This window comes from Clavelina lepadiformis, chromosome 3 (assembly GCF_947623445.1).
Source record: "Clavelina lepadiformis chromosome 3, kaClaLepa1.1, whole genome shotgun sequence".
Classification (NCBI taxonomy): Eukaryota; Metazoa; Chordata; class Ascidiacea; order Aplousobranchia; family Clavelinidae; genus Clavelina; species Clavelina lepadiformis.
The window spans coordinates 3,751,358-3,768,675 of NC_135242.1; the positions used below are offsets into that span (position 1 = coordinate 3,751,358).

At 36.6% G+C, this 17,318-nt stretch overlaps 2 protein-coding genes across 2 annotated transcripts; both read right to left on the reverse strand.

Annotated features, from left to right (window-relative positions):
- Positions 1-2,755: 2,755 nt before the first annotated feature.
- Positions 2,756-6,194, reverse strand: LOC143450853 (uncharacterized). The gene is made up of 6 exons (XM_076951587.1): positions 6,015-6,194; positions 4,397-5,296; positions 4,101-4,291; positions 3,738-3,912; positions 3,436-3,563; positions 2,756-3,322 (listed from the first exon to the last, which is right to left on the reverse strand). Exons 2-6 carry the CDS (start codon positions 5,274-5,276, stop codon positions 3,131-3,133), a joined length of 1,566 nt encoding a protein of 521 aa, XP_076807702.1. The 5' UTR covers positions 5,277-5,296; positions 6,015-6,194; the 3' UTR covers positions 2,756-3,130.
- Positions 6,195-8,367: 2,173 nt separating this feature from the next.
- On the reverse strand, positions 8,368-16,987 carry LOC143450482 (uncharacterized). The gene is made up of 28 exons (XM_076951047.1): positions 16,576-16,987; positions 16,357-16,437; positions 15,496-15,626; positions 15,340-15,390; positions 15,076-15,156; positions 14,874-14,948; positions 14,576-14,662; positions 14,367-14,441; positions 14,200-14,283; positions 13,579-13,665; positions 13,090-13,176; positions 12,937-13,023; positions 12,767-12,850; positions 12,506-12,589; positions 12,193-12,276; positions 11,934-12,017; positions 11,746-11,826; positions 11,592-11,672; positions 11,377-11,418; positions 11,102-11,185; positions 10,938-11,021; positions 10,802-10,867; positions 10,623-10,688; positions 10,316-10,399; positions 9,923-10,003; positions 9,679-9,747; positions 9,345-9,446; positions 8,368-9,130 (listed from the first exon to the last, which is right to left on the reverse strand). Exons 1-28 carry the CDS (start codon positions 16,622-16,624, stop codon positions 9,116-9,118), a joined length of 2,166 nt encoding a protein of 721 aa, XP_076807162.1. The 5' UTR covers positions 16,625-16,987; the 3' UTR covers positions 8,368-9,115.
- Positions 16,988-17,318: the final 331 nt, after the last annotated feature.

Consider the following 17,318-nt stretch of genomic DNA (forward strand, 5'->3'; position numbering starts at 1 on the left):
ATAGGTATTATAGAACACAATTTCCGTCAACTTTTACTCGGTGACGTCATTCAAAATCCGTCCGTGATCCTTTTCTTACGACTAGCGAACTTGTTTTAGTTTTGCGGATTATTTACTCTCAACAATGCTGGCTTTGGTACGTCATACCGTTAAATCTGCTCCTTGTTAAGCAGCGACGTCACCGACTTAAAATCGCGCACCTGTTCAGGTTTGGCTTTCGCATCTCGAAGAATTTGCATCGGGGCAAGTCGTCCTAATGCGATTTATGACGGGATTTGTGGCATCAAGTAGCCGAAAAGTTTTCGGGATTATCCCGTGAAAGTTTGCTAAGCCTCTCGCTATCTGACTGATCGCTATTGGCGAAAGGCGAAGCACGTGCTTCTTCGCTCTATGACCATACAATGGAACGGCCGAAACATCCGCGTGCCGTGGTGCTTGTTCTGCTTGGACAGCGCAAAAACGACATTTTCAGACGTCAGTCTCTCTCTGCAAATGTCGCTCACATCCAGAACCAACAGGGATTACAAATAATCAGAGATCCTCGGTTTAGTCATTGGTTAGAAATTGAGCTCTCGTATTTCCACAATTTTGTGCTTTGCCACAGATCAGACAAAAATACCTAAACTTTGTTTTAAATATTTTTGTTGACTCCAGCGTTTAAAAACTTTATGTTTTTATCTTGGCAACATAATTGCGCGGTAAAGTGTTGGTTTTGTCGTCTTCATCCACGATGACGTCAATCAATTAACAGGCTAAGATTGATGACGTAACATCTAACTGGTCCTCCCAACATTTAACGATGCTGTCCGAATCTGTCGCTAAAAGTTGTAAAGCTTTGACCTTATCACGTTGACCTTCGTTGCGTTTTACTTCTGTGAAAATTAAATTTAATCTTCTTTGATGACTGATTTTATAATAACAAGAACAGTTCAATATTTTACGATAGCGAAATCTCAGCTTTAAACGCCTGTATTCGGTTTTATAACAAAGCGTTTTGATAAAAACGTTTGATATCCACAACTCTATTGCCGGAACACTCATAAAACAACTTACGACTTAATCACTTAGTTAGATTAAAACATCTTCGCACCGTTTTATTAAGTCTTTGTCTCCCTTAATATCGGTCATTGCAACTTCACACAACCTGCGGTTCAGGCTAATGCGACTGAGTGTTGGGTTGATCTATTAATACACGGGTGGCCTCCTAAAACGATGTTTTTTACATCTCGTGCCAAAATTCAAAGTGATGCAGCTTTTCAGTATTTTCCAACGACTTTCGTTGTAAGTCGGCGATCCAGCTAAGTACGCAGTCGGTTTGGTCACTGTTGTCTTTTGTGAAATAATGTTTGCCGGCAATTTGTTGGCTGCAAACTGCCAAGCTGATAAAAATAAAGTGAAATGCAGCGATGTTTTGTGCAAGGCTACATATAGTCCCAGTTTAATGAAATTAAATGTCATGTAATTGATCAGTGTAAACGACCTCCCGTTTCCGTAAGGCATTAAAGTTACAGAAGGTTATATTCCGACTTCATTGCCGGCCTAATCCCAATGCGATTAAGAACCGTTTGTATTTGGACTATTACGTGTGTTTTGCGGTTAAGTCCAGCAGATATAGCTCGGTTTCGTCAAGGAAATTGCCTTGATTAGCCGAATTAATGAAGTTACTAAACCCCAGAGAGAGAGAGAGAACCATACGCCTTGAAAGATGGAGAGCCAATTGTTCTCTTATGACGTTTAAACATATCCATTATCGTCTCTAACAACAATCAGCCAATGATTGACGCCGACAATGATTTGAATCTCCCAGGGATCTCTTGTCATTATCAATTGGCCACCTCGACGCGCGTATCTATTCAACGCCGCTTACCACCGTCTGTACAAGCTGGTGCATGTATTATCATTTAAACCATGTATAATCCCTGGTATTTTCATGTTGTTTTGGGTGGAACGCGAACCAATTATTTCAATCCGTAACCACTTTCAATGTGATGAGTTCGATGTAGTTTTAGCAAACCGCAAGGCCAGTTGTTTACAGCCAGGTTCGAAATTCGTCCCTAGTGGTGGCGCATTCACGCAAATATGCTCAACAAATAATGCGCTGTCAATACTTACACATGACGATCAGAAGTTTAATTTTGTTCGAATCCATTCTGTGTGGCTTCTGTCCAAATGAAGTTGTAAGTCCACCGGGAAAATTGCTGCCGACTACAAGTCGATCCAAGATCATCAGTTGACTGTTTTCGAGTGAACGACTGAAATAGATTTCTATAGTTGTGACCTATTCCTAGCGTGTGGGCGCGTTTAGTCAGTTGTTTTTTTCACTACACGTATACTCTTAATGCCATTGGCTGTTTCTTATCAGGTCGACATCAAATCATTACAAGTTTGACAGGCGGTTGTAACTCTTAGTTAAGTTTTATGTAAAGCCATATAATTTCCTACCAAATGTACGGTCCTTCTTTTCAATTAAGTATCTGTGCAGCTAAGTACGCTGCCTAATTCTTGTACACAGACGTGCATACAAGCACACGCATTAACTAGAGGGTCCCAAGTCTAACAGAACAAGTGTACTCAATCATTTATACATGTATATGCAGTGGTGGAGGTATCAGGTTCAGACACTTCAAATCTTTTTTGTGGTGTCACCATCGTACCTTGATTCCACTTTGTGTCTCATCTGCACAAATACTAATGGGTGCAAGATGACAAAGTTGCCCTGAATGTCTTGAAGTTTCTCATTTAAAAAAATGGAGTTAAGCATTTGGTATTGTTAATATATTCACGCATACACAGTGCTGTAATGATATAAATAATACGCGAATAAGTAGAAATGTCTGCAGAAAGATCAGAGAAGATTAAAGTCATAGCAAGGACAATAAAATTATTATTGGTGAGATAAGAAATGAATAAAAGAAGAGGCTTTTGTCACACGAAAGATAAACCAAATTATAAGAGTTAGCCATAGACTTGACCAAGCACAAAAATACTTTAAAAAGTCTTCATTGAATTTTTACTAAGCATGTAATGGCGGCGGTACCGGTGCCAGTTCATCCAGTGAGAGATGGAAAGTATAATACTGTGGCTAATAAATATAAGGGGTTTCCCCTGATAGGGAAATAAAGTTGTCAAATTACGTCACCCATAAATGCATGACGTTATTCCATGCCATCGGCGATTGATGGGTTACGGACAAAGTCGCCAACACTGGAACTACTTTTGCTGCGTCGCCATGGATTTCAGACGAATATTTTTCACTGACAAAATGCGTGGCCTGGCTCTCGTCAACGTGGCTCTGCGCCAGGTCAACAGCGCATTGAAAAACCTGCGCAGAAAACCAAACTACTAAAAGTTTTCTTTAAAAGTATAGTTACTGCAGCTTTTTCTGTCTCTATAACTGTACTTATCAAAAGCGGTTATGTACCAAGGCCTTCCTACCTTGTCAAAGTGCGCAGACATAAAGCTACTAATCTCGCTAAAGATCGCCACACGTGGTGGGTTCGCGTTTATTTTTCGCTCATCGTTGTTTTGCTGAGAACTTTTGGTCGATTTTCCACTTGGAACGCCTAATAAATACCAAAATTTGGTGATTTATACGACTAATGTTCTAAGCAGCTGCTTAATGCATATAAAAAGCGGTTTATTTATTTTAAACTGAAGCCAAATCTGTTTAAATTTTGAAACTTTTTCACATAAAACCTTAAATTTTTCCATGAAGATTCAGCAACAAAACTACTTACTCAAATTTCCGTTTGCTACATCATAAAGATGTGCGTGACGTAATGTTGTGACAGCCAATGACAGTGAGGCAGCAGCTTTCACTGATGCTGTGTAGGAAAGGTATTTCTCGTCCAGTAACATCAGGTCTGCCAGGTAAAATGAAAGCTGGCGACACTTTTCAGTGACGTTTGATTTCTGTGCAAAAAAACAGCAGCGTTTGCCTCTAGTTAAGCTGAAAAACTGTTTCTATTTTCTCTTTAAAACAGCTGACAAAAAGTTTGGAGGGCTATCATTGTAGACCTATACTACGCTTTTTTGTATTGTTTATATTGTTTCTGTTAAAATTGTTCTTGCAATATTGTATGTCATTAGCAAAGCAACACCTCATGAAACAAGGTAAGATACTGGTGAATGGTTGGCACCGACAGGGCGCACTCAAAGACATTCAAAATCAATCTTTCCATCATCAACACCTCTGCCCTTGTGTACGTGTCTGCAGTGACGTAGGCGAACTCGTCGGCATCGGGCGGGTAAATTTCCTCGTATTTCGCAGCGAGAAACATACAAGTTGTCCCTGAAGATTCGCATAACTTTTATCACTTAATTGCTGCAACCTGATGAAACCACAGATAAGTCAACGGTGTGGTCATCATTTACCAAAGTAGATTACATCACTGACCGAGTAGCTGCAGCTTTGCTCTGCTAACTGACATCTCAGACAGAAACCGGTCGACATAGGCTACAGCCAAGTGGAGCGTTTCGTTTTGAAGTTTGTATTCATCCTGTACCTCCACTAGCCAGTCTACCAACTTCACTCGCATTGAGGAGGTGATCTCGGATTGCTTGCATAAATAATGAGCATTCGGCTTGAATCTGAGTTCATTCACCGTCATGTGTTGCAGGATGTCTGCGAGGTATTCCTCTAAAACTATTAGATCAGGATCGCTTCTTTTAACGGTCCGTAGGTAATTGTCGTCTGATTGTCTTCTTTTGTCTGACTTTTTCGAGCTTCGGGAGCGCATGAGGAAGGAATCGGGGAAGTCGTCCTCCGTCGCACTCCGGAATGAAGAATCCGACTCCGTGTCCATGCTGCTAGCGATTGTGATGTCATCGCTGTGCGTGATCGGCAAGAAGAATTTTGGCTTGTCCGGAGGAGTGGTTGATATCGATGGAGCGACGTTTAACGAAAGAGTTTTAAGTGGAACACGTTCCTGCTGATTTGACGGGCATATTGTTTGCTTAATGTAATTATCGCATTTGTCCTTTGCACTTGCCTGGATAAATGACTTGCAGGAAATGTCGCTTGTTACTGAAGTTTGACTGTAATAGCAAGAATCGTTATTTTCGTTGTAATCGGCCACGTCCATGCTAGATTTTCCAGAGGATGGAAATTGTGGAAAAGAATTACATCTTCCATTGCAGAATGCCATACAATTTTCTTTGTTTTGGCTCAGATGCCGTTGGGATAACCACTTGTGCCCGGTCTTAGCAGCTCTGGAAGGTTGGACCCGCTTGGAGTTAGTGTCCAGCGCCCCTAGTGGTTGTCTTTCGGTGATCATGATCTGATGAGTTCTAGAAACTGAGAAAAGGTTTATATCGTTATCTGATCAATGTAGCAAAATTCATCGAGGTGTTAGTGTATAACAGTACAATTATAGCCTACAGTGTACAGTCTACAGTACATTTGACTAGGGTTTTGTACTTGATAAAAACTAGTTTTAATTTAGATATCTGGTATTTGTTATATTCATAACATTACGTATATTGTAGCGTAATTGGACTAAATTTAGTCGTCTTTAAGGTGGCTAGGACACACCTACCATGCTCATAGTTATAATAAACATAGTGGCTATTTCACCGTAAGTAGGTCACGCAGTCCATAGTTAACCATAGAGGGTAAGGTTAAGAGAATGGGTACATCCAAAAAGTCGACTTAAGTTATTTAGGGTTTAATTGAAGTCAAATTTAGATTAAAAGGAAGATTTATCTTAGGTTTAAGTTACTACGTTAAAAAAATTAAGTTAGGATAACAAGAAATCCTGAAAAATAGCTTTGAAGGTACGACTTTTTCCGGTGAAGTAGTGATAGCCTCTAATAAAATGGGCCTCATACAGTAGGTTTCCTAAATGCTCATACAAGTAGAATGCTGTACACTGGTAGGCTGTTATATATTAAACTATCTTCATACACACAGGTAACTCTTCCAAAGCAATTCCTCAGTCTTGAATGATGTTAAAATTGAATTGCCTTTGAGTGGTTAATCTGTAGTAGGAGATTTACTGAGTAGCCTACCTTACCTGGATTTCAACGAAGTTGCTTGCTTGTTGAAGATATTTGCATATACCGGTATTTTTGGTCTACTTACTACCGGTATTTCCGCTGTTGAAATAGTTATCTTCTACCGGACTTATAAAAAGTTTCTTTACACACTTTTCACACAAAATTCTTTGCAAGTGCTCAAATGTTTACAATCTTTATTCCTTGGAAACAAGATTTATATTGTTTCCAAGGTTATGTTTTTAATTCCAGTTTTACAAACTGAACAATGGAAAACTATTAGTGCGTCATAATAGACAAAACAAAAATAATGGAAATGTCATAAAATGTAATTGTCAGTTGTAACAGCTGATGCTGAGTTTATAAGGTATGTACTGAAGCAATAGCACAAATGCGCAATGGAAGTACCGGTAATGTACTTTGATAGCATACCTATAGTACTACAGCTAATCAGCAGTATTACTAAAAGATAATGATAATAATAGGTAATAGGCTGCACTCCACTAATAATAGTGTGGTAGTATTTAAAGCTACGCCCAGCTAAAAGACTTTTGTTTCTACGAAAACCTGTTGAAACAGCATTAGGCTAGTAAGGATAACTGACACCATTTTTTGCTTCCGTACTATTTGTTGTCTTCGACTGACAATTTTCTTAATATTAAACATTAAAAGTTTGTAAACATTGCAACCACGTTTGTAACCTAATAATCTTGATCAAATAACTGAAAGGATTGTTTAGGCTTATAATTGCTTTTATAGGCGCGCGACGCTAGAACTCCAACTGCTTGTTATTACATCATACCAAAACGTATAATATGTGTAATATATTGCGTTACTGCCCAAGTTTGCCAAAAATGTTTAAAAATTGTCTTATTTTTAGCATGCAATGCAAGAATGGGTCAGCTTTTTGGGTGTCTGGGCCCGACTTGACTTGTCCAAATCGGAACCTGAAACGAAAAAATAACATAGCCTGTATGTTTACCCTAATCGCCTAATGCTTTATTTCGCATACCGAATAACAGTTGGTGTTTTTCGAATTTGCGTTTTTAGAGTTGCCTATATAATACATTTATATACATATAAATGTATGTACATATAAAATAATCTAATAATTAATAATAATTTAATAATAATTTACATACATATAAAGTAGACATTCGATGATAGTTTCCCGTTTACGTAAAATTCTTCTTTCATATATTGGTGATCGAAAAGTATGTCTTGTATATTCTGAAATATGCAAATCTTCATACTTCTTAGGTAACGCATACCCTTGCCAAGAACGGTCAGACGAAATTGGGAGAAAGAATTAAATTATTATGGGTATTATATAATAAATTAGTCAGCATTGAAAATGATAGAATGTGATTGTGTGTTCAGCTAAACAGGCCGACAATAATTTCGTAACTTTTTTCTAAATAAATATGGCAATGGGCGAAATAGCCGTTTTCCAATGTTGTAGATTCAATTAAGTTTTAATTATTATTTATCTTAAGCTACTTTTATTGGCTCTAGATATTTCGCCATTTTCATTCCTCAGAATATTGACACAATTTTAATGGCGAACAGATTTCCGACATCCTGTCACCTATCCAACGGTTTCAAGGACAATTCAACCGATGCTTGTGGGTTGAACAGTTTCAGGGTCGCAATGTCCTGGGTTTAGTCGTTTGTTGGTTAAATTTTCGTATCGGTCTGGGTTGAATTACCCGACCACCCTATCAAACATTCCTTATTTCCATATTCTTTGCCGAAAAGTTTTTGACAAGAACAGTCTGACCCTTTACAGTTTACTCGGTACAAATTGCTGATGGAAAACTCTTAGCTTGTAAGTGAAGCAAGAACTTGCGAACCGCAGACCACGTCATATCTGATTGCTTCGTTTAGCGAACTTCCCCAGAACAGCAGCACTATTTGCTTGTTTAAAATTAAAGCACGATCTTACACTAGCGGTTGCTCGACTCCTGCCTGACATCTAGTGCGGGCGACCGAAACACGTCAATTTGCACGACAACGAGCGATAGCTCTTGGAAGTTAAAAGTAAAAAACTATCGAGATATTCCGTTTTTATTTTTGTGTTGTTATAAAAGACAGTTGTATTTACTGTGCAGTTTTTTTGCAATCTTACGTTAAGCAACAGATAAACCAGGCACTATAGTTTTCAATAACTATGCCTACGCATGCAGTATTATGAGATAGTAGTGGGAAGGATTCATTATCTGGTAAACGATTACCGTATAGACGGAATGCAACGTTCGCAATTTTGTATACCGTATTTCGGTTATGCAAAGTTTTCTTTCAGCAATCAAGATGAACAACGTTTTGCTGAAGTTGTTTTGAGATATTACAAAAACTAGTCATTGCCTTCACAGTTGCAGGTAAAATATTTTATTCACATAACTAGCTACAATCTTGAACTTGTTTCATTCAATTAATTATCACAATACGAGATTACATATAGCTCGGACTACAAGCGATCAATTCTCAAAGTACATGGCGGAGATGGAAAAATTTTAAGGCTTGAGCAGTTTGATTGGTAGGGAACTCCGACAATGATATTTATAGGAAATAGGTCTGGATAATGAAAACGTCAGTAACAGAGTATATATTTGCGGGATACACTGCGGGATATATTTGATTAAGAAAAATATTCTAAAAACAACTTAACTCCTCCGCGCACAATACACCATTAACAGATGAAAAAGAGGACGGGAAGTAATCAACGGCGAGGCACAGTGATAAAAGTTGAACTATTCTTGTGAAATAGCATTTTTTAAAACGTTGAAGTTTTCATTTCTCTTCATATGAGTTGGTCTGATGAACATTGGTGACATTTTGAGAAACTATATTACGATTTTCACGATTTTCTATAAATGCTTCGATTAGCAGCCTAACCAGGTGCGCAAAAAAGCATATTGCTAGGCGGTCGTCTCGTTTGATGGAAAGCTTTTTCCAGACCATGCAAGCATTGCATGGTCTAAGGGATTTGATTACAATCGGAATTGCAATTTCATATTGGCATGAGAAACGGTAGAAGATGTGGAATCGTCCCACCCTAACAACTAATCATACATCCAAATATTGTGGAAGACGGCACTTAATGTTGTAATATGTTGCTTTGTTACTTTCCATCACCCTGTAACAAATAAACTCAAAGCAAATGCGATTGATTTAGTTTGTGGTGACAAATCTACAGAGGTCTCGATTAAGCTACTGCGTTGTAATTATGGTTGATAAAAATTATCTTTATTGTTGATATTTTGTATAAATTTATATCTCTTTATAAACACTTGAAGCGATCACTATTTACTGTAGTTTATACATCATTGTAAATGGTTCTTAGTTCTTACCCTTCGAACATATGCAGGTGGTACCGGTTCAGGCGGTATAGGTTCAGTTTGAAAACTTTCATCGTCCCAATCACCGTGTGAAATCTTCTCAATTTCCTTTTCCTGAATTAGGATAGATTCGGTAAGGTATACGGAGACATGATGTGCCGCCTTAAGAAATTAAGGAGCAACGCTTTTCTTAACATGCATTATAAATGCTAATTCAACGAGTACTGAATCTGGATCTCAAACGATAAACTAGCAATGGATCAGGTTTTTGGAAATGTTTTAAAAAGTTGAGTTCATTCACAAGTCTTTTTCCTATAAAAAGATTACTGGTACTATTCATGTGTACCTCATGTTCAAGACGAGATAGCCTTTGATTTATTGATGTTGCAGATTCTGTCGCTGCTTGCTTTATTTTCTGATAAGCAAAGAAGTTTATAAGGCAACCGTGGAACATTATGGTATTCTTTTATATGGTTTATGCGTAGAAACGTAAAGTGCCATGTACTTTCCCCTATAAATCACTTTTACTTGGGCGATGTTACTAACATATTATGTTATTGTACATGTCATTTAGATTTAAAAAATCTTACCTCAGTTTCATTGCTTGACGTGTCTTCACGTAAAGACTCCAAAGTTGAAGTCAATTCATTTATCTGGTCGAGGACGTGATTCTGAAAATTTAAAAAGTTGACTGTATTTGACAATTTACGTATATTAACTGCTTTATATATTTCAAGACGTCTAATTTATTATTTGATTCAAACGAAAGTAAGAAACCTATTTTGCCTATAATCTACAAAGCCTTTTATTGTGTTTAAGTCTTGCTTTATCACATGAATTTATGATTGGTTAGGCTCAAGACCCTGGCAAATTATTTGAAACAGGTTTGTACTGAGCTAAAATAGCTTGTCAAGTGAAAGTCCAGCCACAGTATTAGATGACGTCATATTACAAGCAAACAAAGTTATTTGCATATAGCTCACCGTAACGTTTTCTCTAAGTTGATTGTGCTTTTCCATCCAGCTTGATCTAATAAAGTCTAGCTCACTTTTTTCAACATAATCTTCCTAATACAAAAATAAAAAAGATAGCGTCAGAAATTGTTGCTTTTTAGATGATACAATAATGTATAAAAAAAATTAGTTAACTCAGTATAGCTCGGTTTATTTTTTGTATTTTATTTTTACTAATTCTTAAAAATTCATTTTTTCTTGCTTGGTTAATCTAACTGTACTTTTACAAACTGTTTTTTTATTGGTAAATTATGGATGACATAAAAATATTAGTCACCTTAAAAAAATTCAAACTAAATTTCAAGTCTGATATATTGCTTTTCAGCATCTCCATTTCCAATGACTTCAAAACAAAAGACAATGTAATCATTAACAAAATATACCGTTCGTATATTCCAGAGCTGAATTATAAGAGTGTTGCAAGAAACAACGGTCTTTAATTTACTCTTTACTTACTGTTTTATCAGCAAGTACCCTCTCCCTCAAGTCATCGAAGTTGGATTTCAAGAGGTTTTCGTCAACCTACATATGTTTAAAGCTGGTCTCAAACTAATGTATTTCAACTGAAATAAGTAATCTTCGATTTACTTACTTTTAATGACGTTATTATATAGTTCAGAGTTGCGAGCCGGGCTTCATGTGAAAAGCTTCGTAATCGTAAAACTTCATAATCTTCCTGAAGAAGTTAAATAACGTTAAAATTAATCATTCAATTATGAAATCTATTCATGTATCATTTTTAAACGAGAATTTTACTGAAACGTTCGTTGCCAAGTGTTGATGAAGATCAGAGATTCTTGATCCAAGCTTGGTCACATCCTCTCTTGGGACTGAATTATTCTGAGAAAAGCAGATTAGCGACATTATTCAAGGAAGTACGGTTGCTTATTTTACAATGACACGATTTTATTATGTAGAACTATTTTTCTACAATGCCACATTACAAGTTTTTAATAAAACCGAGATAAGTATAATTATTTGTATAAGTAAAAGTATAACATGTAAGTATTTGATCCCTGAAAGCACTATACCTTTATATTATCCAGAGTTGAGTTGATCAATTCCGAAACAATCTTTACAAAATAAAACTTATTACAGAGTAAAAACTTTAAAACAATTTGTCTGATATTTTTAAAAAACGTTCTTGTGAAATATTATGATTCACTATTTCCTTTACTTCCCAACGTTTGCAAATTTATGTGGAGACTTTAAGCAATTAAATGTTTAAAAATATACGCCAGCTTACTGAAGTCTGGTTTGCCACTTCTTCTTGCAGATTGTAGAACTTTTCTGAAATCGCCTTTATCTGCTCTGGCAAGTTTCTTTGCTGCAAAAGGGAAAAGGTCAATAAAAAATAATAAATCGTATTAGCTATTTAAGGTTTGTTAAGTTAATTTTACCTCCAATGTATCAAGTTGGTAAGCAAGAGTTTGTAGAGAAGCTTGGTTCAAAACCGTGCGAAGTCTCAACAGTTCGTAATCCTACATTGGTTGAAACGTAACATTTTAATGCTTATCTTAAACTATGCTGATTTTTTGCTTTGACCCTATAAGGTAATTGATATCGTTTCGAATCTGAGGTTAATTACCGAGTTTGTGTTTATCCTTTGAGCGTGAAGTTCGGTTATGTTTCCCGCGATATATATCCCTGTTCTTTTATCCAAGGTATTATCCTACATTAATGACAAGAATCTTTTACAAGACAATTTCAAAAGAAACAAATTGCATGTTGAAATGTTCAATTGATATAATAATTATGTAGCATTTATAATAAGAAAAATTATATGAAATTTATCATAACTTTTTTCCATTTTATGAATCAATGGAATTAATTCTATTCTTACTGACTTGAAGCTCCAATAGCGTTGTGTTTATCGTTGTTAACTGATTGTCCAAACGCACAACTTTTCCTCCAAGCTCTTTCATACCAACCTGAATATTCATTTTAATAGAACTGTAAACATAGTCTATTCTATGCCAATAACATTGAAATTGCATTTGTAATGTTTTGTAGAAAAGATGTTTTCATTAGTAGATAAAAATTTCTGATAATTTGAAGCTAAAGTAATAGTTGCTTTCTATTATTATTATCTAAAGCATGCAGGCAATTACAGAAATAAACTCTTAATTACTATTAGACATAGCACGTTTGTTATTTTACCATAATATTTTGAATTTCATTAGTTGCGTTAAGAATCAATTCTTCGTTTTGAGATACTTGGAGTTGTAGCATGTCCCTTCCGCTCTAAATTTAGTTGAAAATGATAACATTACCAGGTGTAAAAATTACACTATTTGATGAATCTTTATATTGACGCCGTTCAGTAAACACGGAATATAATAATAATAGTTTTAGCTTCGGGGTTTGTTTTAATCGTTGGTTTAAAATTTTTAATCATTTCCTCATCAATATCAGTTGTACCGTTATACTTTCCTCCATTCCAGACACACGTTGATGTAAATGCCTTTCAAAATCATCTAGTGCGTCTTTTGTAGCAAAATTATTCTGGAAAAGTAACACGAACCGATCAAAATAAAGCAATTGCTTTTTAAATTGCCACCACAAAATACGAAGGTCTAGGTTCCAACAACCTGAATTTCTCGACGTATTATGTCCTCAGTCGTGGACAAGTTGTTTTTCAACGCCATTGCGGTTAGCTTAAGAATCTCAGAAATCCGCTGCAAAAGACGAATAAGGTTATGTTTGAAAGGTACAGTAGACAAACTCGTCAACTTCGTTCTTACCGTGCTGTTGTTGTTTGCTTCGTTTTTCAACGCCTGGATTTCACTTTCCAGTCTGTTGGCTTGCCTTCCGATCAAATTTTGAACATTCTGCAATGAATGAAAACTTGAAAAATAGTTTCCTGCACAAAAATACGTAAAAGAAAGATTTTGAGAGCGATGAAACTGCTGCCTGTAAATTTAATCGAGAAACGTAACTTTTTTCTCATAGACACATATCGGGATAACACCATTTTAAACTTAGCTGCAAACTTGCAATGCTGGTAAATGTTGACATGTAAATGTTATGTTAATGCGTTATTCAGCTACGTGACCGTGTTATTAGAGGCCACCCTTTCGTAAGTGGTATTTTGATGAAATCAAGAAACTAAACTTTGCAGAATCAAAAGCGTAAACAACAGAGGCGACAATTTGGATGGGGGGGATTTATTGTATTTTATTGCACCTAACTACTAAAAGTTTTAGTCTTGTAAGTTGTAAACATTCTATCACCTGAATACGAGGTAGCGCATTGTCCGACAACCTTTTCAAGTTTCTGTTCGTGTTTGAAATCTCCTGTCTCGTGTCATCCAAATTTCCCTGAAACATATTAAATTTTGCCATTTGTCAGGAACATTTTTAACATGGTTACGTATCATATTGAAAGCAGTTAACTGGATTCGGCTTTCGTTTACCTTTAACAAAGAGAAGTTGCAAAATTTTACCATTTTTTGTCTGTTGCAAAACGTTCAAAAGACGAATTGCAATTTTTTTTACTTGATATGCAGCTTCGGAAAGTATTATATGAAATGGCGGTGCCAGCGCAGTCTGGGATATTGAGGTGCAGCATATGACATACTACTTCGGAACACGTTTAAAAATAATTAATTTATCAATTGTTTCAATGTCATGTTATATTTTCATACTTCGTCGAGAGCCAGATTGTTAAATCAAATTCAATATGACAGGCGGCAGGGCGAAAACGCCTATTGCGTGCAGATACTTCCTTTTGTTTACGTTTGTAATTACGTCATTGGCGAGAGCAATCCAGACCTAATCAATCAAACTTGCACGCAATGGTGATTCCAATAAAAAAGATTGCTTTCTGCTTCAGCAAATTAAGTACAGTATTACCAGCAGAGGTCCAAGTTGTGCGTCAGTATCGTTGGCTCGTATGTCATGGTGGTCCAGTCTGCTGTTGATTTCATTCATTTGTGACTGTAAATAATTGAACATAATCAGACGTTTGCTGTCACCATTGTGTTATAAAGAAGCAGAAAACCACGACGCCCTTGTTTTACCTTAAGTAAAGACAATGAATCGTTTGTGTAGGTCATCATATCTATCTTTTCTGCTTCAGCCTTATCATTGACATTCTGCACATTTCGAACAAAGTTGTGATTGCTTTCTTGTACAGTTAATTAGCATTAGAATTACGTTATCCCAAAGGAGTTGAGGTTTGTATTTTGATTTTTCCTGCTTTAGTAAAATATTGAACTGTTCCAGTAACCTTTAAGCTGCTCGCCAGCTGGCTCTCGGTAAATGAAATGAAGGAACGCAATGTCTGCAATTCTTTGTTTATTCCAAGCACTTCACGCTGTAAAACACAAAATGATAGTGAATTCCCATATCTCAATAGCTGTGAAATAGGCTTAGTTCTTTTCTTAAAGACTTTTCACAGCTGTATGTTCAACTACCGTAGCAGTTGTCAGCACACACTGGTGTTACTATTTCCTGTTACACAAATCACAAACCAAATGTGTTCTGGGAACACATGAAAGTGTGTGTATAAATACTGTTTGTCTTACCTCAAGTTCTTTCTTGGTGTCGTTGACTGATTTAGATAATTCATTTTTAGTTAATGTCATTCGGTCATCTAGCACCTAAGGGTAAAAAGCTTAAATTACATTAGGTACTGGATTCCATTTTGACAACCATGAAACGAATGTTTTTCGTACGTTTCCGTCAATACGACTTCAATGAACACAACGTGATAGTGAAGATACTCACGCTCTCAAATGCGTCGAACCTCTTTTTCATTCGCTCTGAAAGTGAATTGAGTTCATCCTTATGCTGGCGGTCTTGTTCGTCCTGTTGCATACAAGCACAACGCAACTTTATAATCAAATTAAGTTTCACGGAAACTAAACTGCTATGATGCGTTATATAAAAGTTACTAAGAATCGGTTTCATACGAGTTGGAAACTGTCTATGCGGTTAATGTTTATTTTGTCATTAAGTTAGTAACTGTATGTGTAATAATAAAGTATTTACTTTTTTCAATTTCAAGATTCCAATGGTTTTGTTCATTTCAACGATGGCTGCCTGCAAAGGAACCAAACTAAATGGAAAACGAAGGTAAAAGTTGAACAGCTTTTTACCATTAAAGTTCAACTTTGCTTAAAGCGCCACAAAACTTGGTGAAATTACCTGGTAATTGGCGAGACGTTCTTCCAAATCATCGATGTCGCCGTTTGACTTGTCGTACATTCTCTGCATGGCCGGGTTTACACTTTGACCGGACTGGTAGGGCGACACGGGGACATTAAGGAAGTAGATCACTACCGGAGTAACAAAGAAACTCATTGAATAACCTCAGAATTGAACTTTAGTGCCAAGGTAATATCTTTTATCTCGGCTAGTTAGGTGACTTGTGGCTGTATGCATGGGCTTATCTTCAAACACATTGAAATACCGTCGACTTAATTGGAATCTGGCGTGGCTTCTAGCCTTTAATAAGAATTTCAACAATCAATACTTCTCAATTTTGGAAGTTAAGATGACATTTTCTTTTCCTGACGCACCTACCCGTGCCTGTATTAGAACTCATTGGCTTGCTAGCATTGCTACAATTTGAATTGAATTGTTTCCTCATTATTGGTGAGACAAAAACATGTGCAGAATGTTTGCAAGTTTTTTGAAAAAAATGTCTCTTTGGAATGGTGAGTGAGCACGGGCGTTTTTGTCTATTTTTGATCAAAAAATGTCAATATTTTAAACTTGATGTAAGTTAATTATCTACGTGGTCTACATTTTTTTAAACGATAATCTTGAAAATAAATTTTCGACTATCACTGCTTATAATCACTAAACATTATTGAAAGCATTTTGCTCTGGTTTGTTTAACGACAACCATTCTTCATCTGAGGTCAACGTGTTTTACACTTGGCCATCAATTTAAGTCAAGGGATTCGACACTTTGTTTAGCATAAACAAAACATCATGTGTGCTTAGTAATGAATCAATTAACTTAATCAGTGCGTTTGTACGAGACCCATTTCTCATACTTACGTGCAAAAACAAGAATTGAGATGTACAACACACCGAGGCATATTCCTTGTACAAGTGTGCGGCTCCAGAGGCGGTTAATTTCTGAGAAAAGAAAACCGATTTTAAACCTTCCTAACCGGCCTTGTAAAACTCCTATTAACAGGCTGTTACGCATGTCTTAGTTATCTCAAATTGGCTATGGCTAACTCACGTTTCACGTGTTTCAGATTGGTATCTAACCTTGTTTTACTTTGCCGTCGTTCGGGTTGGGCATATAAAGATGTTCCATTTCTGGCTTCAAAGAATTTGTCCTTGAACCTTTTGCCAGTATGATGCTGTGTGTTAGCTTGTTCTCCTGATACTTCTTCAAACAAAACAAATTCTTATATAAGTTGTTATATTTGTACTCCCCTTAGCGAAGTCACTGGTCTAGAAATGACGAGAAAGGTTCAAGGCGGGTAAACAAACTGAAGTTTCCAGTTTTCTACGAAACTTTGGAAAAATCCACGTCAGCTATCATGCGTCCTTGACCAGTTTCTGTCTCTACGCTTGCGACAAACTCGTTTGCAAATGAGTAAAACGGTCAAGTTAAAACTGCACAAGACAAGCCCACAAAGTTAAGCGTCGAAAAGCTTCCGGGTCATTTCTCTACTCTCCTAGTGAGTGAGTGTCTGTTCCACTCACCGATCGATTTACTTCCTGCGCTCTTTGTCAATCATTGCATTCTTTTCTGCACGCACAACAGTAGCCTAACATCGTCATCTCCATGAAGATCATTGTAGAAGTCTAGTTTTTGGTTTCGTCGAACAACCATTCTTTGTCGGCTTTTCTTCCCAACGCAGAACTTAGAGAAAGACAATGGCGCCCTGATTTTGATCTTTGTAGCTCGTTTTAGCGTTTTTGATTGAACAAAGATTTCTCATTGATATGGAAATGTGATTTGCGTAAAGGTCCTGGAAGTATTTTGTGCTCGATTTTAGCAT